Here is a 27,286-nt window from a genome sequence, read left to right on the forward strand (position 1 = left end):
CTGCCCTGATCTCAGGGTAAGTGTCTGCAGAGGGCCCTGCTACACGGTTCTGGAGCACTTGTCCTGTCTGGCTTTACTTACAATAAATGCTATCTTAAAAGACATCAACCTCTCCAATGTATTTGCATAAAATATGAAGACTTTTTCCACTGGAGGAAAACAATTTCATTAAAAGTAAGCTTCCCTCTTTACTCTGGGAAATTAGCTTACGGGGCAGGAAGAAAAGGGAAGGAATTTGTTAGGGGAAAGGAAACTATGCAATGGAAGAGAAAAATCACAGAACCAACCCAGGAGCTTGGAAGTAACTAGAATAAAGCGATATTCTGATTTCTGTATGACATCATATAAAAAAAGACAAGTTCAGTGAAAATTAACTTTATTTCTAGATATAGCACAATAAAATATATACCATCTTTATTCAGAATATCAGAATCAGTTAAAAAATAGAATTCTCTTCTCCCATCAAAAATTAACTACAATACTATAGGCTAGATACATGATATTTTAGTTACATCTTCAGTATTAGCTTCTCAAAACAACAAAAAATCTACTGTTTATACATCAAATATTTTTTATACATCGAATTTATCATACAAAATATATACAAAAGCATAATTGTAGTGTAGAAAAATGAAGTTATCAAAATGTAACTTAGGCCATTTACTTTACACAATATGTGTTCTAGTTCATTTTTTCAAGAGCTTCACCAATTAGTCGAATAGCTACACTCTTGCCTTCATCAGTCTGAACAACAAGCAAAGCTTCAAATGTGCCCGCGGCCTTTGGTTTGAACTGCACGGGCATGTTGATGTAATGCTGGGCTCTGCAAAGAGAAAGGAAAATGTCAGCAGCTGATGCTGCGGCAACAAACAGATCACCTGCACAATGCCTGGCAGAGAACCTAGTCCAGTTACATTCAACCTAAATGTATTTCTCATTTCTTTGATGTTATTATTTAATACAAAACTGGCACAAAGAGAGAAATCTAAAATCTGATTCAAAAAGTACTGCATACGTATTCCTGGCTAACCAATAAAAGTAGGAAAGAGGAAATTAAAGTTCTGGCCATTGTGTTGGAGCTTCCTATTGCATCTGCAAAAGCAGGTACCTATCTACCTAAGAAAGGATGAGAACACCCTACAAGCTACAGTTTACTCATTTGGTTAAACAGATCATAGAGTTAGTGCTTTACACACAGGTCCGTGGGATTTTTTAAAAATATATTTTTAGCCCTAGCCAGTTTGGCTTAGTGGATAGAGTGTTGGCCTGCGGACTGAAGGGTCCCAGGTTCGATTCCGGTCAGGGGCATGTACCTTGGTTGCAGGCACAATCCCAGTAGGAGGTGTGCAGGAGGCAGCTGATCGATGTTTCTCTCTCATCGATGTTTCTGGCTCTCTTTCTCTCTCTCCCTTCCTCTCTGTAAAAAATCAATAAAATATATTTTAAAAATAAAAATATATTTTTATTGATTTCATAGAGGAAGGGAGAGGAAGAGAAAGATAGAAACATCACTGATGAGACTCATTGATCGGCTGCCTCCTGCACGCCCCCTACTGGGGATTGAGCCAGCAACACGGGCATGTGCCCTTGACTGGAATCAAACCTGGGACCCTTCAGTCTGCAGGCCGACATTCTATCCACTGAGCCAAACCGGCTAGGGCCACAAGTTTTTCTTATTCTTATCAAAGTTATACTGAGCTGCTGCTATGAGAGTTGATGCTGGAATTTGTGACATTACATATTTATCCTAAGTTCCATAATGACAGTTAATATGGATGAAAACTTTCTGGAAACTTGTATTCAGAATAATAAGGAGCTGTCACTAATAAAGTATAAAAGTACCTTATTTATCTTCAAAGCATAAACATTTAGAAATATTCTAAAGTAATATGTTCAAAGAGTACATGTTCAAAGCAAACAAAATGTAAGTTATGATACTATTTCAAATGCTATTGTATGTAAATTGTTCCAATTTTACTGCAATTAAAAATATTTTCCCATGTTTCTAAGTTCTTTTAGATGCTATTAACATGACTATGCAGCTAGAGCTGCACAGAAAAGCAGTGTTCTAATGTACGACAGCTTAAAATTTTCTAGCACTGGAAATGATACGTCACCAAGTTCAACCCCTTTGCAGTTCCTAGCTCTATGTGTAAGCTCCGAGTACAGCACTGCTGTCTCAGGGACTCAGTAAAGACAGTCCAGAATGTTTGCTGAGTGGTTCGAGTTCTCTTAGAACAAAACATGTTTTTTAAATAGTCTCCTAATGCTAAAATGAAAGACCTTATAATAATTAAAGATGAAGATAAAATTACTCTTCAGTGGTAAGTCCAACAGAACTTAAATAACAGGGACAAACAAGTTTGAGATTTCAACTTAAATGTAGAAAAAGAAAATTAGCAACGACAATTAGGAAATGAGGCCCTGATTTAAGAATAATATAGGGTATTTGAAGAATGACAACTGAAAAATACCATAATGAAAGTTTTCCCAATTAATCTGGAATACTAATTTTTGTCCAAATTAGTGAAAATTTAAATTGCTGATTCTCAGCACAGTAAAAATAATATTTCAAGCAGGAATCATTCTAAAGTTACTCACAAGATAATTAAGGTTGTGTGTATGTAAGTGGCTGGCACAACACCGGGTAAAAGGAACCATATGTTAAGCCCAAAACACAAGGTGAAGTCTGGGTAGCCACACGGTGAAGCACACCAGGAGTCAGCCATGAAGTGCTTTCCCTGCGGCTCATGCCCTTTCTTATTTAAGAAGATCCCTGTGTTCACTGCTCGCTGGTGCTGGGGATGAAGATGAGGGGCTGCCAGAGAGGGAGGCCTCACAAGTCCTCACTCCCATGAGAAATCTTGATGTCCTGACAACAAATTCCTGCACCAGGTAAGAACAGTTTGAGTTATGATAAACTCACCTCAAAGAATATTTTGAGTGCTTGACGTAGAAAGGCTCTCTGGGACTTAAAAACTTCAGCTGCAATTTAATATGAAATACTTTATGAAGTTATGCAAGTTAGATATTTGAACATAAATTTACATTTGCAAATTTAAGTAGAGCCACAAAATTAGGTAAGACAATAAATGCTCGTAAAAACACATAAATAGAGTCCTGGCCGGTGTGTTAAATGGTTAGAGCACTGCCTGCACACTGAAGGGTCACGGATTCGATTCCCGGTCAAGGGCATGCATGCACCCGGTTGCAGGTTTGATCCCTGGCCTGGGAAGAGATGTGTGTGGGTGGCAACCAATCCATGTGTCTCTCTCACAACGATGTTTCTCTCTCTTTTTCTCCTTTCTACTCTCTCTGAAAATCAATGGGAAAAAAATCCTTGGGTGGGGATTAACAAAAAAAAGAAGAAAAAAAAAAGAAAAACGCAGAAAGGGGAATTTTAATATGTATTTACTTTAGTGTTATCCAGAAGTATGTTGTTATGATGGTACAGGATGAAAAGAAAAAGTTTTTTAAAAGTATGAAAGCAGTGCTAATTTCTTAATTTTCAGATAAACTTTATCAGATAAAGGGTCATGAACTTTCTATGAGTTTCTTTATAAATATGGTATTAAGGCATTTTAAAAATTAACTCATTAGCCCTGGCCGGTTTGGCTCAGTGGATGAAGCGTCAGCCTGCGGACTGAGAGGTCGCAGGTTCGATTCCAGTCAGGGGCATGTGCCTTGGTTGTGGGCACATCCCCAGTGGGGAGTGTGCAGGAGGCAGCTGGTCGATGTTTCAATCTCTCTGTCCCTCTCCCTTCCTCTCTGTAAAAGAATCAATAAAATATATATATTTTTTTAAAAATTAACTCATTATTACAACTTAGCTATAACCTAAAACATAAACTTTTAATTATCAGGAAAATGTTTATCAAATAATTGGATAATTTCTTTTTCTAAAACCCACAATAGTATTTCCAACTTACCGCATGTGTAATAAAAGAATTATTTCGCAAGTTGACTTTTAAAGACCTTGATTCCCCAACTCTAGTCGGTAGAAACTGATACACATCTTCTGGGGCATAAACTCCACGGTAAGTCAAGTCAAGGTGTCTGCTTTAGAAATAGGTTTAAAAGTCACCAATTTAAAATCAAGTTATTTAAACAATTTAGACATACTAAATTATGGAGTAGTGCTTTAATTTGTGTTTTCCCCTACAACGCACTTAGAAAGTAGTTTTGTAATGGCCATTTAACTAAGTTGTGTAAAGATAAAATGCTGACAGCAAGCACTCTTACAGAGCTACTGGGATTAGTTGCTATTAAACACAGGATGGCAGCACCACCTCTTACCCTCTTTCTCACTAAAGTCTTGCTCTTCACTTAGCTCAAACCCAGCTTATAAAAGGTGGCCCTGGTCTAGTTCACTGACTTCTCACAGTGTAGTCCACTGACAATCTTTATTTTTACAAGAACACAGACTAAGTGCGACACAAGCTCTGGCCTCTCGGCAACATCTGATGGTAATGACTTCCTCTTGCTTTGGCTTCCAGATTCCACGCTACTGACTTTCACTTCTCTGGCCCCTGGTTAGTCTGTGCAAGCTCATCTCTACTCCCTCCCCTCTAATGCCATGGTCCCACAAGGCGTGGCCATGAACATCCCGAACTGCTCACATGGACTCTCACTAGGCAATCCCATCTCAGGCGATCCAGTGACCTCACAGCTATGTGACTCCCAGATTTGGTTCTCAGCTCAGATGGAATCTCTGGGCAGCATATCCAATCACCTCATAATTATCTTCTTACTAGAGGCCCGGTGCACAAATTCGTGCATGGGTGGGTCCAGCCGGCCTGCCCACCCCAATAGGGCCAATCGGCCAGGCCGGCCTGGGGGAGGGGCCGCGGGCAGTTGGCCGGCCGGCCCCGCCCCCTGGTCAAACTCCTGGTTGAACTCCTGGTCAGGATCTCCCAGTCTAGGGGACAATTTGTATATTAGCCTTTTATTATATAGGAAGACTCCATAAATACAGAATAAACTTGTGCCCTTTCTCCTCAAATTTAATCCTCCAGATATTTTCTGCTAGGGAACAGTATCTGGGAGCTGACCTTGACCCCCTTTCTTCTCACGCCTTTGTCTAATCCATCACTGAGTCCTTCAAACTTCCTTCCTATATACTTAAAAAGTGTCCACATCTCATCAATTTCCTTGACACTATCTGAGCCCTGGACTGTGTAAGAATACCCTCTGACTTGTTTCACTGCTTGTATTCTTTCCTCCTTCAAAGCAGTCCATACTACAGCCAAAAGGATTTTTCTGTAAGTAGTTGAATCTCACCATGTCATTCAATGGTTTCTAGCAGCATTCCAGATAAACACCAGACACATGAGGCCGTGTGTGGTCTGCATGCACTCTGCCCACCTCCCTCTGGAGCCTCACTCATACCGCACCCCCTCCTCTGTGCTCTAGGCCTGCGGGCTGCTTTTAGTTCCTCCAGGGCCAACAATCTCGCCACCTGGTCATTTACACAGTCCTCTTCACCCAGGACATTTCCACTCATTCTCAACATAAAGGTCCCATTTTAGGGAGGTTCTTCTCAGATTTATGTCCCCGTGTTTCCCATTTATTTCCTCCCAGTCCTTTCCACAGGTTGTAATCAAGCCTGTTAAGTGTGATTATTTGTGATGTGGCTCCTCCTCCAGAAGGTGAAATCTGAGGAGGCAAGAGCTAGGGCAGTTCTGCTCTGTCTTATCTCCACCACCCAGAATGCAGTGAGCACCCAGTCAATAAGCGTGAGATGAGCGAACTAGTAAATAGCACAGAGACTGTGATAAGAAGACATTCTTTAAAGGTTTCTAATTTCTTACAAATTGCATTACTTACTCCTACTAGAAATAAACAACCGCATTTATAGTAAATTTAGCAGGTATTTATCATATTCCTACAAGCATCTTCCTGTAGAACTAACTTAGACCTAAATATTAGTTAAGGATTATTAGAAACATTTTCATTAGGTAAAATACTTAAATATTATCATTCAAGTTGTGTAAGCTGCTGGTATAAAATATACATCCTTAAAAGTTTTTAAGAATCTACTTTCATAGATTTTTTAAAATCTCTTTTGGAATGTAAAATGGTACAACCACTTTAGGAAAACTATTTGGCAGTTTATTTTAATGTTAAATATATGTTTATTATATGACCCAGCAATTCTATTCTTAGATACTTTTACCTCCACCAAAATGAAAAATATGTCCACAAAAGACACATACAATGATGTTCACAGCACCTTCATTCATAATGGCCCCAAATTAGGAGCCACCCAAATGTCAACAGGAAAATGAATAAATAAATTATGACATGTTCATACAATGGAATACTAAACAAAAAGGACCAAACTACAGATATACACAACAACACAAACGAATCCCCCAGAAATGTATGTTAAGTGAAAGAAGCCAGATAAAGAGTGCATATGTACATGAAATTCAACCAACTAACCTATGGCAATAGATTAGAACAGGACAAACCTTGGGGTGAGGGTGGAAGTTAACTGCAAAGAGACACAAAAGAACTTTCCACTGGACAAAAAATAGTCTCTATCGCCATTGGAGTGGTAGTAACACATGTAAGCTCATAGGTGAAGTCACTGAGCATTTTACTGGGTCTAATGACACCTCTACAGAGTACCGGGGAACACTTGGAAGAATGACAAAACAACATACCCAGGTATGGGAGCAGGAGCTTCTGACACAGCTTGTCTTCGGGGCTTAACTACATTATCTATTTTAATAAGAGTATTTGTAGAAACACATGAATTTTCAGGCTCATTTTCTGCTTTGACACACTGTATAAAAATAAAGCACAGGGTTGGAAGAAGAAATAATAGTCTAGGAAAATATAAGGACATTCATGTTTTTTAATTCTACTATTTCCTTCACAATTTTTAAAAAGGAGACTTAAGATTTTAAAAGTACCTACATCAAAAACCCTATACTTTACTTTTCACCGCTCAGATTCTTACACACACACACACACACACACACACACACACTTATCTAATCAAGCTAGAGATTTCATAAAGTCAAACCCAGACTTCAAACATGCCAATCAATAGAGATAAATGAGAGAACAGGATTGGGAACCAAGATGGCAGCATAAGGTATAAACCTGTGCGTGCTGCCCCCCACAACAACATCGAAACTACAACTATAAGACAAAACAGCTATCATCCAGAACCACGGGAAAGCTGGCCGAGTGGAAGTTCTACAACTAGAAGGAAAGAAGCACACTGAGACTAGGTAGGAGGTGCAGAGGTGCCAAGAACAGAGGTACAAAGACGCGCGTGAGGCGGGCTGGGCTGCACCTGGATGCGCGGTTTTTTTCAATCGGAAGGGGATACAAGCTCTCGAATGCACTGAGCTCGTTTAAGGCAAGATTCTGGGGTCCCAGACTCCTACAGGGAGAAACTGGACTGTTTTGCAGTGGGTTGGAAAGTGAGGGTAGCTTTCTCGCAGAGCTGCTCACAGAGATCATTGTTGCTGTGGGGGCGTGGGACTCGGGGATGCAGAGGCACGGAGTCGCGGAGATGGCTGACGACAGCCATTGCTGTTTGCTCCGCCCTGGTGATTCTCTGAGACCCCGTCTCACTCAATTTACATCCCCACCCAAGCTGTGCTCAGCGGCGCAAAGGAATCACCTGCGCTTTTGCAGCCTAATCGAACAAACTGCAGCTGGGTCAGAGAGCTCCAAAACTTCCAAATCCCAAACAAAGAGGAGAAATCTGCTAATATTGCTGTAGCTCCTGCTGGGTGGACTCACACAGTGGTTGACTTGGAGATCCAGGAGCCAGGGTACCCCTGGTCAGATACCAGATTTCAACTCCTCACATCCATAAGGGACACACTCAAGAAGCAGACTCAGTGAGCACCAAAGCCCCACTGAAGCAAGTCCTGCCCCATAAAGGTGTCTCCAGCACAGCAGTTCTTCCACTGTAGACACAGCGGGTCCTCGCAGTCAGCCAAAAATGCAGAGACAAAGAAACATGTTGCAAATGAAAGAAATGGAGGAAAGCAAACTAATGGAGGACATAGAGTTCAAAACCACAGTTATAAGGTTACTCAAGAATCTTCTACAAACCTCCGAGGAACTTAGTGAGACCTTCAAGGATCTTAATGAGAATGCCAAAAAAATGGAAAAGAACCAGTCAGAAATTAAACATACACAGACTGAAATTAAAAATAATATACAGAGATCCAACAGCAGACTAACAGGATCACAAGAATCAAGTCAAAGATTTGAAATATGAAGAAGCAAAAAACACCCATCCGGAAAAGCAAAACGAAAAAAGAATCTAAAAATATGAAGATAGTGTAAGGAGCCTCTGGGACAACTTCAAATTTACCAACATCTGAATTATCGGGGTGCCAGAAGAAGAGAGCAAGATAATGAAAGCCTATTAGAAGAAATCATGACAGAAAATTTCCCCTACCTGGTGAAAGAAATAGACTTACAAGTCCAGGAAGCGCAGAGAACCCCAAACAAGAGGAATCCAAAGAGGACCACACCAAGACACATCATAATTAAAATGCCAAGGGCTAAAGACAAAGAGAGAATCTTAAAAGCAGCAAGAGAAAAACAGTTAGTTACCTACAAGGGAGTACCCATATGACTGTCAGCTGATTTCTCAACAGAAACCATGCAGGCCAGAAGGGAGTGGCAAGAAATATTCAAAGTGATGAACAGCAAGAACCTACAACCAAGATTACTCTACCCAGCAAAGCTATCATGTAGAATTGAAGGTCAGATAAAGAGCTTCACAGACAAGAAAAAGCTAAAGGAGTTAGTTCATCACCACCAAACCAGGATTATATGAAATGCTGAAGGATATTCTTTAAGAAGAGGAAGAAGAAGAAAAAGGTAAAGATAAAAATTATGAACAACAAAGTGACAACAAATAAATACCTATCAACAAGTGAACCTAAAAATTAAGTCAGAATAAACTGGTGAATATAATAGAAGCAGGGGCATAGAAAGGGAGTGGACTGACAATTCTTGGGGGAAGGGGGTGTGGGGGGTGTGGGAAGAGATTGGACAAAAATCTTACACCTATGTATGAGGACAGTGGCAGGGGGTAAGGGCATGGGGTGGGGTGGGAACCAGGTGGAGGGGAGCTATGGGGGAAAAAAGAGGAACATCGGTAATAATGTGAACAATAAAGATTTATTAATTAAAAAAAATAAAATAAAGATAAATGAAAAAACTAAGATAAGGCTATATAGCAGAATTAATGAAATTAGAATAATATCAGGAAAATATTCTGCATTTCCAGGCCAGTTTTTCATATCAGTTTCACTTATATTTTCAATATACACACACAATTTAATTAAATTTAGTGTAATACTCACTTGTCCAGAAAGTTGAAATCTCAAGGTATGTTTCATGTGAGGCTCTGTCAGGGGGTGACATTCAACATCCCAAAATTGGGCATAATTCCCTTTATCTCTGGGCAAAAATGTAACAGAGACCTATAAAACAATACATCCAGGAGAGAAGTTTAGACACTGAACCTTACACACATGTAGTTAAATTACCAACTCAAAGTGTTGGCATGAAAAATTAAAGGGAAAAAACTTGCATTGGCTAGTTTTTCCCCTAATTAAAAAAGAATTTGAACAATTGTGCTTTCAGTAGGCTTGTTACTGTACCAGATCCAAAATATATTTTTCTTTAAGGCTTTATGTAACATATTCCTAAAAATGAAAATTTTCTTAATTAAAAAAAAAAGTCATCAAAAATTCTATGTGAGTCCTGGGCATGTGCTGTACCTATTGGGCCACCTGCATACATTTCCACCCATTCTGGGGCAGCAGCCTTGGTACATGGGTGTCCCTAATGAACTATGAGGAGTGACCCTGCCAGTAACATTGTGACCCGTCCTTTTTCCCAGGCCCTCAATCTGCTAGTCCCAAAGCCTTTAACTAAATGCAAGGGGATAGAGAAAGTCTTTTCCTGGCATGTTAGGGCAGCAGGACAAGGGCTGCCCAGTGTGTCCAAGCAGAGTTGAGCAGACCCTGCCTGCCCTGCCTAATGCTGAAGCCAGGGGGAGCTGGAGATGCCCAGGGGTCTCCCTAGGTGGGGGTTGTTGGAGGTACAAGTGGGGCGGGATCTTGCTGGGGCTGGCCTTGGTGTCCACCCTGCCCTGTGCAGTATTTATTGCTAAATTATTGTCTACCATACCACTAAGCATGGGCCAGGCCCTGGGAATTATTGCTGCACACAGTGTATGCTTATGCTATATAAGGTTTTCTTTATTGTGTATGTGATCAATAAATACCTTTTAAAGAGAAAAAATTCTAGAGATGTACATCTAATTCCAGACACATACTGTGTTCACTGCAATGCTTATACCCGCTGCTGGCCTAGTGGTAAAGGGCTAAGCCCAGCACACAGTCACTGGCTGGAGAGGAATGAAAGGACACAGAAAATGCAAAGGAAAGGTAGGTGCATAACAGGAGGTAGAAAAGACAAGCACCACTATGCTACACACTAGCAGCTTTTCTTATGATTAACTTCAGAACATCCGTCGACCATTTACACTGACCGTACAACTCAAAGTTATAGATACGAACTGTATGCATACAATCAATAAAAAAGCTCAATAATGAGAAAGTTGTAATATTTTAAAATGGTGTTTTATAAAGTTTACCAGCATTAACAATGAACTTTATCAAAGAATTCAGTGTGAAAAATACTGACTACTAGTCAGGTTGACAATGAATCAGTATTTGAGTCTGAACTTAACATTAAAACACTTACGTGACCTAATTTCTGTCACTATAGAACATAAGTGACAATGCGGCCAGCAAGCCTGAGAGCATGGAGGCAAAGGCAGAATACTGATCGAAATGAGGTCAAGATTAGTGAGTTATACTGTTAAAGATGCTCACTAAAGCATCTGCTAAAGATGCTTTGGACATTTAGAAAATTAAGAAAGAAGACAACCATGTCCTAAATGATGAAAATATACAAACTATCAGGAACTACAGGGGGGCAGTACCATGAATTAGACAAATCCTACTTACACCTCCTTCCAACACCAAAAAAATAGAGAAAACCTAATATTATTGCATGTCACACAGTGGGAACATAATGGGCACTTTAACATTCATTAGCTCAAAAAGTGTCTGATGCTTCAAAAAATTATTGGTGCATCTTTTTTTTTTTTTTTTTTAAATATATTTTATTGATTTTTTACAGAGAGGAAGGGAGAGAGATAGAGAGTCAGAAACATCGATGAGAGAGAAACATCGATCAGCTGCCTCCAGCACATCCCCCACTGGGGATGTGCCCGCAACCCAGGCACATGCCCTTGACCGGAATCGAACCTGGGACCCCTCAGTCCGCAGGCCGACGCTCTATCCACTGAGCCAAACCGGTTTCGGCTATTGGTGCATCTTTTAAGAATTAGGTTGTAATTAATTTTTCCCTCTTCTGGAACACTATTATATATACCAATAATTGTGCTATTTGGTAATGCTTCCATAAATGGTCCCAGAATGATGTGCCTTGTTCCCCTGGCCCCACCTTAAATTAAGAAGCCAGACCTAAAATTCATTGACAAATGTGATCTGACAAGATGATATGTGTTGCTCTGGGCCAGGATATACAGTATGAACACAACAAAAATCACGGAGGTTACATTTCTATGTTAAGTATTGTGTGAAAATTCCTGGGAGACAATCTAATTCTGTACCCTCATTTTTCTTTTTTTACAGTTTTACTGAGATACAAATCCACATACCATACAATTCTCTGGTTTCAACAGGTTTTTAGTGTATCTCCAGAACTGTGTAGCCATCACCACGAAGCTATTGTCTAGATTAGCGCTACTTGAAGTAGGTTCTAAGTACTAGCAGCCTGCAGCCATATGAAGTGCTTATATCAGAATGTACATCAATCCCACGACCAAGCATGGCATTTTGTTTTGCTGTTAGGGAGCAAGACTTTCTGCTGCAGGAAGCAATCCACTACCTTGTGTAAGCCTCTTCTGTGGCGGCCTGGCTGTGAGCAGCACTGGTCTAGGTGAAGCAAACGGCTCTGCTGGAAACACAGAAGACACTCCCAGCCAACACTAGCTGGCTGTAAAACCATGTCAACACTCACCTTTTGGGTGCCATGGCTTTCCATTATTCCCGAAATAGGAGAACATCTGAATGCTGCATAAGTAGCTCTAAAAACATCTCCACTTTCATCGACTGCCTACAAAGTAATCATTTAAACAAGCACATGAAAAAAAATATAAGAAAGGCCACGGTGTTCTAAACAACACACACGACAACACTCAATTCCAGCATGGCCCACTGGCAGAGATTACTTGCAGTATACAGTAGGCTAACACTCAGTGGCAAAGAGCATTAAATTCTGCCTCCTGCACTAGCTCCCACTGGTGGCAAACACACAATGGTACGCAGAACCTGGGAGAGAAAAGTGTGCGTGCACGAGCACACACACTCTGTTCCATTCTATAACAAAATTTCTTATTTTCATACTAAAGTTATTTCAGATAAAAATCAGAGCTGTGGGAGATAGCATTAAATGGAGCAAGTACATTTTTCACATACATTCTCTAATTTGATTCTCAAAACCACCTTGCAAAAAAGACAGGGGCAGGTATTAATTAGCCCAACCTGTAGAGAAAATCAAGTAAATGAATTAGGAACAGAAAGCCAATAATCTCAACCTATATTCATAATTCAACCTTTGAAACACCCTCCCTAAAGTTCAAACAGTAAAACAAGTATAACAGCAGCAATGACTACTGACCTTGACATAAGGTGGAGCTAAAGATGACAGATACCACTTCACTTCTGTGTTACCATAATTCTGAAGTTCCAGGTAATTTTCTAAAAGGAACACATGTACAACAACTCAGTCTCTTGGAGAGGTAAGTAAATAAGCAGATTATTGTGATAATTACTATGACTGCCTCATCACAGAGAAAAATGTAATCATTAGATCCCTAGCGAAGCCCTACAGGAACTGCAGTACTTTCTAACAAAATCATGTTTGACAGTATCTTACCTTGGATTTAATCAAAGTGCAATGCCAAGCTACTGAACGGCTTAATTTTAAGCAAGAGAGCAATAAAGTGATTTCCATGATTAAGAAATGACTGGCTGCAGTGGAGGAGAGACGGCAAGGGGTCAGAGTGAAAGAAGGAGCCCTGGTCAGCTGTCACTGCAGCATGCGGTTGAGATGATGCATGAGTAACTTGAACTGCAGCAACGAGAGGAAAAGCAGTGAGCAGATACGGGATTTATTTTGAAGACAGACTGTAAAGGACTAGCTCATGGACTGGATAGGAGGGAGGGAAGGAAAGGAAAGGATAGCAGCTTCCACCCAGCCGGCATGGCTCAGAGATTGAGAGTCAACCTATGAATCAGGAGGTCACAGTTCAATTCCCCGTCAGGGCACATGCCCGGGTTGTGGACTCAATTCCCAGTGTGGGGCTTGCAGGAGGCAGGCAATCAATAATTCTCTCTCATCATTGATATTTCTTTTTTAAAAAATATATTTTATTGATTTTTTACAGAGAGGAAGGGAGAGATAGAGAGTTTGAAACATTGATGAGAGAGAAACATCAATCAGCTGCCTCCTGCACACCTCCCACCGGGGATGTACCCAAAACCAAGATACATGCCCTTGACCGGAACCAAACCCAGGACCCCTCAGTCCGCAGGCCGACCCTCTATCCACTGAGCCAAACTGGTCAGGACTCATCATTGATATTTCTATCCTCTCTCCCTTTCTCTCTGAAATCAATAAAAAATATATTTAAAAAGAAAAGAAAACAACTTCCAGGAATCTGGCTCAGCAAAATGAGCAGAGAGTGGTGCCATTACTGAGACATGAGTAGGTTGAAGCAGAAGTAGGTTTCGTGGGTGAAACAAGAGCTGTTTTTGTGAGAGGCTCACATGCAGAAGCTGAGTAGGTGCCTGGTGTGTACACCTGGGGCACAGGGAGCGCGGAGAAGAAAGGGGGCACAGGCAGGTCCAGGAAGAGTTGTCAGCAGTGGAACCTGAGAAAGTGTGTGCGAGGCAGGGACAAACCAAGAGAGCTTCTAAGGAGGAAGTATTCCACGGAGGAAAGAGAGGTTGACAGTACTGAGAGGTCAAATTAACAGTCACATGGCAGAGACCCTGGATTTGACCTGGACAGGAGTGGGTTCAGGACACGGTGGTAGCGCATCTAAACCACCTGAGGAAGTGAAGGCGGGAACATCATCATTCCTTTAGGAAAGGGTGCTGAGGAAGCAGGCAGCTGCACGAGGCTGCAGAGAGCACTTCTTAAATAGGTGCAAGTAGAGCGCATTGTGTGCTAATGGAAATTTGTCAACAAAGAGGAGAAAACTGATGACACAGGAGAGATGGAGCTGAAGGAAGTCCCTGAGGCGGCAGGAACAGATATGGACCTAGATTCCAAGCAAAAGGGTTCATCTGTGATGGAAACAGAAGCTTTTCATTTAGCCTCATGGCTTCTATATTTTCAATGATCTGTGAGGCAAAGTCAAGAGTTAGAGTGAGAGCAGGAATAGGGGAGGATAGCGGGAGTAGGATCTTTAAGAAAGGAGCTGTTGCCCGGCTGGCGTGGCTCAGTGGTTGAGGGTCAACTTATGAACCAGGAGGTCAGGGTTCAATTCCCAGTGGGGCGCATGCCTGGGTTACAGGCTCAATCCCCACTGTGGGACGTGCGAGAGGCAGCCGATCAATGATTCTCTCATCATTGATGTTTCTATCGCTCTCTCCCTTCATCTCTGAAATCAATAAAAATATTTTTTTAAAAAAAGAAAGGAGCTGTTAAATACTGTTAGAGATGTGAAGGACACATACTAAGGAGGGCTGGGAAAGAGCCTAGTGTTGTTGATCTGAGAGTTGAGCTCATGAATCAGTCAGCATGTCATTTTCTCCAGCAATGTTCTGCTGCTAAGGTATGAACACGGAGTAGGTAAACAACTGGTTTTAACATGGGTAGGATTTTGCCAGACAGGAATGTGGGGGGAGAGGGGCACAAGGAAGTTAAGAATGTGAAGCAGTAATTACAATGATAGACCACAGAATTCAAGGAGGGTTATCAGAGAAGCGGGATGTGAGCAGGGTGATGGAGAGTGGAAAGGCAGTAGGATCAGTAGCCTGGAGGTCTGAATGAGGTCAAAGAACTGCTGTAATTCCTAGAGTAAGTGAGCTGGAAAGACAGGAGCGTGATGTTCAGGCAGTGACAAGCTTGAAACTAAGAGAGAAAATATGGCCAAATCTAAGAGGGGACTGAAAGTAGGAAACTGAGCTTAAGTGGAAGGCAAAATCCACGAAGAGACCAGGAGCTAAGTGACAGACGGTCCCAAATTCTTTCTAATAGGTTCCACACATAATCCTAGTCCTTCAAACTGGAGAAAGAGAGAGAGAGAGAGGCACAGACACACACACACACTGACTCTCAAAGTGACATCAGTGACAGAGCAAGGCTCTACCCACTTTCCTCTCTTCTTCAGCTAACTTATTTGCAACTAGAGACCCAGTGCATGAATTTGTGCACCATGGGGGTCCCTCAGCCTGGCCTGTGGGATTGGGCTGAAACCGGCTCTCCGACATCCCCCAAGGGGTCCCGGACTGTGAGAGGGCACAGGCCAGGCTGAGGGACCCCACCAGTGCACGATCAGGGCCGGAGAGGGAAACAGGAGGTTGGCCAGCTGGGGAGGGACCACAGGAGGGCTCCAGGGCGTGTCCAGCCTTTCTCACTCAGTCCCAATCGGCCAGACCCCAGCAGCAAGCTATCCTACCAGTCAGGGCGTCTGACCCCTGGTGATCAGTGCACGTCATAGCGAACAGTTGGGCAGCCTTAGTATATCATTAACATATTATGTTTTGATTGGTTGAACAGACAACCGGACAATTAGCATATTAGGCTTGTACTATATAGGATTCTAGTCAAAAATCTAGTGAGAGTTGGAAAAGGATGGTTCTGACCATATAAAATCAAATAAAGTCAGCATGTAGTTTTCTCCAGCAATGTAAGACTCTTGGAATACACAGATTTATTAAATGCCTTATAGTTACGATTTTTAAGCTCCCCCAAATCCATCTCATCATTGAAATGATTTCCAATAATTACGTGATTTTGTCCTGAAGGGGGTAAAATTTTGTACCTATCACTAACATATGGTTAACTAAGAATACTACACGCACTCAATATGTCAGTAGACATTTGAATTAAATAATCTTGTGATACCATACCTGAAGTTTCACCAGGTTCTGTTGTAGGAAAAGTAACAGTCTTATTTCTTAACTCAACTTTTGTGGAACGTGGCTTTGTCATTGGTTTTACAAGATGTCTAGTTAAAGGCTCAGTAACTGGAAAAGGGATTCCCAATGGGTTGGAGGCCAAACGAGTGAGAAGTTCTGCTTGAGTCAGGTCTTCTCGAATTTGAACTTTCACAATTTTCTGAAATGAGCCAAATAAAGGGATAAGATACAAATGTAGCTGCAACTTTTTAAACATATATATTTTTTATTGAATTTTTACAGAGAGGAAGGGAGAGGGATAGTTAGAAACATCGATGAGAGAGAAACATCGATCAGCTGCGTCCTGCACACTCCCCACTGGGATGTGCCCGCAACAAGGTACATGCCCTTGACTGGAATCGAACCTGGGACCCTTGAGTCCACAGGCCGACGCTCTATCCACTGAGCCAAACTGGCCAGGGCGATAGCTGCAACTTTTAAAGAAACAACTCTTATTTTTAAGTCATGGTAGAGAAAAGTAGTGCCATACGAAATACTTGATGAATTTATAAATTAAAATTTATTCAGATCAAAATAAATCTTTGAATTTATCCCCTGTCCCTGCACTCCCCATTTTTCAAAGCAAATTTTATAAACTAATAATGGCTTTTAGGCCCCACTCTCCATTCCTGCCCCCACCCAGGGAAATCATTCAGATCACTAATGGAAAATCTCTGCACTAAACACTCTATTTGAATAAATCTAGTTGGGCTGAAAGAGCAGACACCTTCATATCACTTCTGAAATGTAAGTGCTAATAAGAATTACAACACTTAAGATACAACACAAGTTAAGAGAAATGTTGCTCAAAAAAAAAAACCACACACAAAAAACGTTAACAAGTACCTTCTGTCCATTGTCACAGTGAATATAGATCAAACCACTCCATGGGAACATTGATTGTTTTGTGGATGAGGAGGAATTAGGGCTCACAAGAATCTGTAGCTTACTCCTTAAGAAAAGAATGTCATAATGAAAACCAAGAATATCCTACACTTTAATAGCAAGAACAACAAGAGTTATAAATACTATCCTATCAATAACCAACTATTTCCTTATTGCTTAGAAAGAGCAGATAACAGAGGTGAGCTCCCATGCACATCTGATTTTGCATCAGCTCCAACTCTGTGACTAACAAAAGTTAAGTAGCATGAAACCCTGAACCTAAAGGCAAACTCCCATGAAAACAGACCATACCGTAGAAATACCATTTGAAAAGCAATTCAAAATTAAAATATCTAGAGAAAAGAACATACCTACAGCAAAAAACCAATACGACAAAGCTCTAAGCCACTTGCGAATAAAGAATGATACTGTCACAGTACAAAGGAAATGTAATGTAGGTGGGGAGAAAACTGGAAGGGAGAAGACAAAAAAGGAATGAAAACAGATTGTTTCTCCCCTCCCCACCCCCCATTACTAAAACTTTCTGTGTTCATTTTTCTCTTCAAGAGCTATGGGATGTCAAAGAACAAATATGGACAATACAGCCAGATCTGTGACTCAAACAAATCCCCAGTGACAAAAGCTACTTTGGTACAGGTCAAAAATGGCAGAGAAAGATTATTTCCACTGCTAATAGCTAAACACCTGGGACAGTGGAAAAAGTTGTTTGTGAACAACCTGTCCTCATTTCTCTAAATTTTCAACTATTAATTAGTAAATGTTTAGTTGGCTGCTTTGGTCCCAGGAATATTTCTCTGGAGTGTCCCTGACCATACCTCACCTCAGGTCTTAGTCAAGTAAATGCATACTCCAACATTTTGCAAAGTAAATAAACTTCATGTTGTTGTTCCGCAAAGTTGCTATTGCTAAATATGAAGCAACTATCAGGTGTGAAGGTTCTGTGCTGACCCAAACACGGTCCCTAAAAAGCTACGGAGCTGTGATAGGCTTTACCTTCTCCTATCAATAATTAAGCTGCAAATAGAGGGTAGCTGCTTATCAACATTAGGCCCTCAAAGACTTCCTTCTATCTCAGAATAGTCTTTGCAGAAAATGGCAAGGTAGGTTTGTGGGTCAGACATATTAAGTCAGAAAAAGCTTTGTCTATAAAATGCCCTTCAGACAAAACCAGCAGAATAAGTGAGTGAAATCCAAGGTAATGAAAGGCAGAACATCTGGGCTTAGAGACCATCACCCCTCATCATAGCCCTAACTGTATCTGTTGCTTTGTAATTTTGTAGCCAGAGTAATATGCCAGAAAACATTCTCACATCTTCCTTTCCTACCTCTCACGTCTTTCTTGACCTTTAGGCTGTATACCATATTTGGCTACAGGCATGATCTTTATTGCACTAAGTAGCATGAGTCTTGAACTCACTGTAAGTCCCACAGAACTACACATGGCACACTGTACAGAGTCAGCACATGGCAAAATTCTACTAATAAATTAAAACAGCGGATTATTTGATCCTTAAAAGATTACCACGCCAGCATATGAATAACATACCCAGAGAAAAGAGACAGCATACTTACTCTGGCTCAATAAATCCATGTTGTGGTGTGACCGTAAGGCAATGTGCCGGCCAGTACAGTTCAAATTTCAGTAACCTAACAGAATTATTTAAAATCTGGAAACGTCCAGTTTTTGCCAGGTCACCTATTATATCAGATAAATAAATGTTACTTTCATTTAGCATTAATGAATAAGACCCAGTTTATAAACAGTAAAAATAAATCCTAAATAAGTCCACTAGTAAACCAGCTTATTGTGCTTTCTCAATTGCCCAGTTACAGGAATTTCAAATTCCTGTTGAAGCAAGGCCATCTGTTTACTCTTGGAAACGACAAAGATACTGAACAAAGTTCAAATACTGAACAAAGGGAGAGAGAAAAGGAAATCTGGAAACTGTTACCACCACTTGCTCTTATCTTGGGCACATACATAGGTACCAGATTTGTTCCTACTTTACCAACTATATCAATGTTAAGGCTAAAAGAGGCCAAGTGCCAAATGATTTCCTTGGGGCAGAAGATGTGGTGGAAGAAAGATGGGTCCTAAGTGGCTCTGCCATACGGGGAAATGGGAACTTGGACTGAGGGCCACGGCCTTTGTCAGGATGATGTGGTCAAGTCTGAGCTGGGTCTCTAGTAGGTGAGAGGAAGACCTATGAAAGCCACTGGCTACATGTGCATAAAGTCCACGCATATATCCTAGATGAGCCAGGGGTGCAAAGTAAGCACAGCAGGGTTTCAGAGGGCATTCCTGTCATGTTGTCGCTGACATACTCACACATAGAAGGGGCTACCAAAATCAAGTGTTCAGGGTGGACAGTCCACATTTCTTCAGAGGATGATTTCTCTTGAGGTGGGTGAACAACTTGTGAAAGTGGAGAACTTTGAGGACCTTTAACTGGTAAAACATCCAAAGAAACATTGCCACCATGTTTCCCAAGACTGTCAGATTCACTACAGAAAAAAAGAAATAAAAATCAAAAGTGATAAAAAGCCAGATCATGTCACGTTTTTATATTAATTCTGCATAAATTTCAAAACATTTAGATAAAACTCAAAGTGCGTTACATACTGTGTATTTTTCAGGGAATTAAGATCCTTCATATTGCGTATACTTAAAGTAATGTATAAAAAATACAGAATAGGTCAAATACTACTATACTAATTTTTACTAAGATTACTCAATGATTTAATTTCTTTCCTGCTTTGACTTCTGCATGCCATCTAAGGTCTCTTACAAGGATTTACTAGAAAATTAACCAATATTAAGAATTTTTTTCTAAAAATTAAACTCTTAATGTATCTCTAACTGTATCTCTAACACTTTAAAATAAGAAAGTCTTTTGGGAAAAATTCCACAGTAAAAAATGCTAATAAAATTTAACAAGTTTTTAACTAAGTGTTGAAGCAGTGTTTTCAAATCAGCCTTAGATTACAAAAAAAGTAATTCAAAATAAATTTTGTGATCACAAAAGCACATGGATTAACTGAAGTTCAACTGTGCAGAAGCCAAATTCTCCTACTCTACAGCGGAACATCTTTCTTTTCTTTCTTTTTCTTTTTAAAAATATATTTTATTGATTTCAGAGAAGAAAGGAGAGGGAGAGAGAGATAGAAACATCAATGATGAGAGAGAATCATTGACTGGCTGCCTCCTGCACACCCCTGACTGGGGATCGAGCCCACAACCCGGGCCTGTGCCCTTGGCCGGAATCGAACCCGGGACCTTTCAGTCCGCAGGCTGACACTCTATGCACTGAGCCAAACCGGCCAGGGCAACAGTGGAACATCTTTACGTCGACACTCAGCACAGAGAAATCCGCTTTACCCTTGCCCATTGCCCTCTCACCCTCCTTTTCAAAGCAGGCCTCTACGGCCCCAGGGAACAGAGGCACCTGCCAAATGTCAGGAATAATTTTAAGAAATAAAAATGTTTATTCTTGGCTTTTTAGCTTCCTAAGAACCAGTACCAGGTAATAAGTGATTTTCAAGGTAATTTTTCATATATGTAACTATATTTAATTCGTTCTTTGACTCAGTATCTTAGAAGAAAATTAACATTGTAAGTATAGGGGAAAGAAAGCAAGCTGGCTGAACTAGAGGCACCGCGTGATGAAGGTGAGTGCGTGTGTCAGCAGTGAACTTAGTGGCACTTGGACTTGCAGGGAACTCTCAGGCAAACACTCGGCCCAGGAGGCAGCCCATGTGATGAGAAGATTATTTAAAAACAGAAGGATTGAATAAAATGTAAATATATTGAGGCTAACAGGGCCAGGATTCTCAGTGTTGGAGAAAAAATATACAATTAGAGAAAGGAAAAAATACACTGTATTTTGTTAGATTAGAATTGGAGGTATCAGTATATACTCATAGTTTTAACATATTAACAGACATGGATACATGTGGGTTTATATATAGAGGCCTGGTGCACAAAAATCTGTGCACTCGGGGGGAGGGGGTCCCTCAGCCCAGCCTGTGCCCTCTCACAGTCTGGGGCCCCTCGGGGGATGTCCACCTACTGGCTTAGGCCTGCTCCCCGGGGGGACAGGGCCTAAGCTGGCAGTCAGACATCCCTCTGGCAGCTCGGGAGCCCTCGGGGGATGTCCACTTGCCAGCAGGGAGCAGGCCTAAGCTGCAGTCGGACATCCTTAGTGCTGCTGAGAAGATGGGAGAGGCTCCCGCCACCACCGCTGTGCTGGCAGCTGTCAGCCTGGCTTGTGGCTGAGCAGAGCTCCCCATGTGGGAGCGCACTGACCACCAGGGGCAGCTCCTGCATTGAGCATCTGCCCCCAGGTGGTCAGTGTGTGTGTCAGAGTGACCAGTCATTCCCAGTCTTTCTGCTGTTAGGGTCAAGTTGCATATTACCCTTTTATTATATAGGATAGAGGCCTGGTGCATGGGTGGGGGCCGGCTGGTTTGCCCTGAAGGGTGTCCCGGATCAGGGTGGGGGTCCCACTGGGGTGCCTGGCCAGCCTGGGTGAGGGGCTAATGGCTGTTTGCAGGCTGGCAAAGCCTCCCAGCGGGAACCCTCACCCCATGGGGGTATGGCCAGCCTGGGTGAGGGTCTGGTGGCTGTTTGCAGGCTGGCCACACCATCTTCAGGGTCAGGGGGTCCCGCTGGGGTGCCTGGCCAGCCTGGGTGAGGGCTGAGGGCCGTTTTCAGGCTGGCCACATCCCCTTCAGGGTGGGGGTACCCGCTGGGGTGCCTGGCCAGCCTGGGTGAGGGGCTGAGGGCTGTTTGCAGGCTGGTCAAGCCCCCCAGTGGAAACCCTCACCCCATGGGGGTGTGGCCAGCCTGGGTGAGGGGTTGATGGCCGTTTTCAGGCTGGCCACACCCCCTTCAGGGCAGGGGTCCCCACTGGGGTGCCTGGCCAGCCTGGGTGAGGGGCTGATGGCTGTTTGCAGGCTGGCCAAGCCCCCCAGTGGGGACCCTCACCCCATAGGGGTGTGGCCAGCCTGGGTGAGGGGCTGAGGGTCATTTTCAGGCTGCCCCCAGCCCCTTCAGGGTGGTGGGGTCCCACTGGGGTGCCTGGCCAGCCTGGGTGAGGGGCTGATGGCTGTTTTCAGGCTGGCCATGCCCCCCTGGCGACCCAAGCTCCCAGCCTCTCCTTTCTTTTTTTCCCCCCGCCTCCCGGCGGGCTGGAAGCAGGTATCTGGGATTTATTGATCTTCTATAATTGAAACTTTGTAGCCTTGAGTGGAGCCCAGGCTGGCCAGCGCAGGTGGGAAGCTTGGCTTCCTCCATCGCCAGGGGCAACCCAAGCCTCCTGCTTGCTCCAGCTCCTTGGTCACCGCCATCTTAGTTGGGTTAATTTACATACTCGCTTCTGATTGGCTGGTGGGCATGGCTTGTGGGTGTAGCAGAGTGATGGTTAATTTGCATGTTTCTCTTTTATTAGTGTAAGATGCTTTTGTTTTCTAGCTCTGTCTACTGAGGAGGCCTAGAAGTAGTGACATCTGAAAAGCAGTAGCACACCAACTACCCATATCCTGGTTTCAATTCCATTCTCTACTAAAAGGAACCAAGACTTCTAAGAGAAGAAGTCCCAGCTATTCTAGGGCTTGGACAGGGTAAGTATAAGATGAGCCTAGACCAGGGGTGGGCAAACTTTTTGACTCGAGGGCCACAATGGGTTCTTAAACTGGACCGGAGGGCCGGAACAAAAGCATGGAGGGAGTGTTTGTGTGAACTAATATAAATTCAAAGTAAACATCATTACATAAAAGGGTACGGTCTTTTTTTTTTTTTTTAGTTTTATTCATTTCAAACGGGCCGGATCTGGCCCGCGGGGCCGTAGTTTGCCCACGGCTGGCCTAGACTATCCTGTTGTGCCACCGAATAAGGAAGTGCTCAAAGAATGCTGTGGGCACATCAAAAAGATCAAGAAGCCAAATTAAGAGACCAAATAATGACAGTAAAGGATTAATACTGAACCCATGAGTCTGTCCTAATATTAGTGAATAAGTACATTAAAGAGGGAAAAATAAATCTCTTCCTCATAGTGAAAGAACAACTAATAAATGTAGGAAAATGAAATGAGGAAATCACTATTTGGTAAGTAAGATAGTAATACGTGATTCAGGCAACAATCATCAGTAGGTGCTAAAAGTCTGATGAGGAACTAAGATAATTCATCATCTCCAGGTATTTCCCTACAAGATATTAAAAATAAAATAAAATAAAGAAACTTAGGGCTACTTGGTCATCATCCTTGCAACTTATCCTTAAATGGTTCAGAAAAAAGTTATGTATACATAAAGAACAATAAAGTAAATGTGTTAAATGTTAACAACTGGGGAATCTCAGCAAAGGTAATATATGGGAATTCCCTGAACGATTTTTTAACTTTTCCATAAATTTGAAATTATTCAACTGAAACCAAAAAAACAATGAGGAAATAAACGTTTGAGACAAATAAACAAATTAATAAATGAAGTACAGGGAAAAGACCAGCTATACTATGAATCAAGTAATCTTGAAGTCTGTTGTGACAGATGTTTTGTTTGTATTACCTTTTAAATTCTAGGTTAGCTTTGGAAGAAGACTGAAGAAATTCTCTGTTAGAAGTGGAATCTCTGAATTCTCCAATTACTGAAAGCATAATTTTACGCATGTTTCCATAAAAGAGTTGAACATCATTAGGCCACTGGGGAAGATCATAAACTGAAATAGAAATAATGTTTGAAATATATGAATCCACATAACCACACTACAAACACCAGGTAAATTTATATATGTATTTACTAGCCACAAAATATTACTCTGTTAGGTTGGGAGTAGGTGACAACTTGATTTTTAATACTATTGATGAGCATGAAATATAGGCAGCTCAGCATCAATGATTAGCAGCACAGGCTCTGGCCTTAGATTTGAACTACAGCCTTGCCAATCATTAATTCTGTAACCTTTGGCAACTTAACCTCTCTAAGACTAAGCTTTAGTCTCCTCATGTACAATATGGAATAACAAACTATCTCAGGGATTGTTGTGATCGTTAAAATAAGAATTTTAAAAGATATATGTGGCATAAACATTTATATAAAGCTAACTGTGGACCAGACACTGTTCTATTTCTTTTGTGTATATTAACCTACTTGGTTTTCACAACTCGTTGAGAAAGGCATTATCTCCACATCAAAGATGAGGAGGAATCTGAAGCACAAAGAGGTTAAGAGCACACAATTTATAAGTGGCAGTCTTGCAAGTATTTAACTTAAGCAAATCTAGAAACCAGGCAATATTAATAGCATTAAATATTATAGATTAATAAAATGGTGCTGGAGTTGAATATCTCTAGGCTAGTCCACCTGAATTTATACAGACAAGAAATTTTATATAACGTGTTTATAATCTACATATAAATTAGATTTTAAGAATTATATTTTTAAATGGAAATTTTAAAAGAACACAGTAAGTATAAACTGAAATTTATAGTAACCAATATATCTGACTATAAAAGTTTAAATCAACTGTAAAAATGTCACTAATTACACATTTTACAAAAATGTGATTATAAATATTTGTAATAATATGCTTAAACAAATGTTATTCAAAATAATCATATACAAAATTCACTTACAGCACTCTCATACGTGATTTACTATGCTAACACAAAACAAAGTGGATTGTTTTCTCTCTTCATCCTGATGATAAATATACCATCTCAAGAAATCCAGTATTCTTTGAGGTAGAATCTGGCATTTCAAAGACCCCCCTAAGTCCCAACTCAACCCCATCTTAGAAGGGTGATCTTGGCATGTTACTTATCTCTTGGTTGGTTTATAAACACAACTCTTAATATTACACATTTGTTGAATTTTTGTAAATGAGGTTCCCTCTCCCTGGTTCTTCAAGATTCCTCAAGAGTCACCTCACTCTATATGGGGTACCCCTTCCTGTGTGCTCTCCCAGATTCCTAAACACAACTCTAGCATAGCACTTTCACCCTGCATCTTAATCATCTGTCTTTCGTCGAGCCTGTAAGCCCACAAAGGCCAAGCACTGCATCTTTTACCTCTACAGACTGGCACCCTGTACTCTCAAATACATGTCCATTCAATCAAAGAAATAAATGTTGCTGAATCATGAAACTGTGCCAAGCTCTGATTCACTTAATACTACCTACTTTCAGTCTTCACTGTTGTTGCAATAAATGTTCCTGTTCCAACTACACTGCCCAGTTCAGTTTAACTCTCTTACTGGGATCTTTCTTAGGAGGAAGAAATAAGGAAGGTGAAGCTTAGGGGAGCTGAAGTGGCAGAGACGGGTCTTGAATTGAGTTTTAACTGCAAATCCAAGGTTCATTCTATCCGCTGCCCCCTTAACACAATATTGACATGGTCCACTTCAAATCTATTCATTATTTCTAACCCCCACTTCTAGCTTTCCTATGAATAGATGTTCTAGACTCCTAATTACTGAAAAGATTACAGACTACTGTACATCACCTCTACACAAGTATAAGCATTCTTTTATCATTTCATATTTCAGAAGCAATATATAGTTCATCATTTAAAAAACAAAAATGGGGATGGAGGAGGATAGTACCAACTGAAATTCTCCCACCAGAACATAACCACTGTTAATATTTTGGTGTGTATAGTCCTGCAATTTTACCTACATAGCTATATATAAACACTAAATTATTTTTATGCCAAAATGAGATCTTATTATGCAAACTTTAAAAATAAATTTTCTCAATAAGAGCTTTCCATGTCATTAATACAGAATCACATCATTGTTTTTATAGTTTCAAAATATTATATTGCATAATTAAACAATCCACCACTCTTGGACATCTATGTTATTTCTAACTTCTTGCTATTATAAACAATACTAGGGTCCCAATGCACCAAGATTCATGCAAGAATAGGCCTTCCTTCCCCTGGCAGCCGGCACTGTCTTCGCTCCGGCCCGGAGCTGCCTTTCTGCCTTCACTCCAGCCCGGAGCCACCTTCCACCTCTCGCTTTGTCACGTCAATTTGCATATTCCCTCCTTATTGGCTCTGGGCACTGCCATCTTTATCGCGAAATGATGGTTAATTTGCATATTACTCTTTTATTAGGTAGGATTGTGCTGAAAATCTGTACATTTTTACACAATTCGTATATATGAATACAAATCTTTTGTATCAGTAACAAACACCATTAAATCCTCCAGGTGTTTATTTCAAACAGACCTAACCATCTACGTTACAGTCACTTCACCACTTGTTTTGGATGCTGCCATGACATCATCCAAAATTGTACAGGAGGCACAAAAGCACAGAAATCGCAAAATGAGCCTAAGTTTGTAATCATTAAATCTTAAATAGTAATTAATTTGAGTTTAATAATAACCACTTTCCTCCTCCTGCTTCAAAGTCTACCCACAGAATGGGTGCAATAGTACATTAATGACATCTAATACATACACTACATGGATGAGATGTTAGATACTATTATTAGTCTCATTTTACAGAGAACACTGAATCTCAGTGAAGTAATATGTCCAAGGTAATATAGAAGAAATGTGGCTCAAACTCAGCCTAACACCATAATCAAACTAATACTCTTCCTCCTCATTACATCACTGGATCTAGATAATACTACAAATAACACAAAAGATTTAAGACGTTGGAATTCTTACCTTCAGTTACTAGTAGCTCATCTTGAAACGTTTCAGCAAAATCAATGTTCTGAAGCACACTATGCTCTGGAAGTATCTCTTCTAGAATCCCTGGTTTATGCAACAGAGCTCTGCCAGGAGAGATTTTTATTCAAAAGTGGTCTTACATATGAAGTGACCTTATTTTATCAGTGTGTTTGGCAAATCCAACTAACTGCATGATACATCAGTACACAGACCTCATGTCTTAAATCCTAATGAGTAATTTTTTTAAAAGAAAATCTGTTTTGCAAGTTCTCTTAAAAGTTATAGTAGTACAACCATGAGTTTCCGTTACATATTAACATCAGAACAAGAACTCCTAACGTAAAAGTACAAAGAAGCATAAGATTATTTTCAGGTCTTACATTTTCATTATTTGTGGTGACTTGGTGACAGAAA

The 27,286-nt window shown here is 41.0% G+C and overlaps 1 protein-coding gene across 15 annotated transcripts in view; it reads right to left on the reverse strand.

Moving 5' to 3' along the window:
- Nucleotides 1–359: 359 nt before the first annotated feature.
- The window catches only part of CEP192 (centrosomal protein 192), a 110,691-nt gene continuing 83,764 nt past the window's right edge, over nt 360–27,286 (reverse strand). For 4 of the 15 annotated variants that reach the window (XM_036321117.1, XM_036321113.1, XM_036321119.1 and 1 more), the window contains 13 exons: nt 26,867–26,976; nt 23,751–23,901; nt 19,516–19,691; nt 18,759–18,882; nt 17,127–17,232; nt 16,233–16,440; nt 12,769–12,848; nt 12,109–12,204; nt 9,351–9,470; nt 6,669–6,790; nt 3,930–4,059; nt 2,927–2,985; nt 360–823 (listed from right to left, as the gene is read on the reverse strand). In XM_036321117.1, coding sequence (XP_036177010.1) covers nt 682–823; nt 2,927–2,985; nt 3,930–4,059; nt 6,669–6,790; nt 9,351–9,470; nt 12,109–12,204; nt 12,769–12,848; nt 16,233–16,440; nt 17,127–17,232; nt 18,759–18,882; nt 19,516–19,691; nt 23,751–23,901; nt 26,867–26,976 — 1,624 coding nt within the window. In that variant the 3' untranslated portion in view covers nt 360–681. Of the gene's footprint in view, nt 824–2,926; nt 2,986–3,929; nt 4,060–6,668; nt 6,791–9,350; nt 9,471–12,108; nt 12,205–12,768; nt 12,849–16,232; nt 16,441–17,126; nt 17,233–18,758; nt 18,883–19,515; nt 19,692–23,750; nt 23,902–26,866; nt 26,977–27,286 lie in introns of those variants that run through there. The other 11 variants (XM_036321114.1, XM_036321118.1, XM_036321115.1 and 8 more) reach the window with 11 other exon arrangements.

Source organism: Myotis myotis, unplaced genomic scaffold (assembly GCF_014108235.1).
Source record: "Myotis myotis isolate mMyoMyo1 unplaced genomic scaffold, mMyoMyo1.p scaffold_m19_p_9, whole genome shotgun sequence".
Lineage (NCBI taxonomy): Eukaryota > Metazoa > Chordata > Mammalia > Chiroptera > Vespertilionidae > Myotis > Myotis myotis.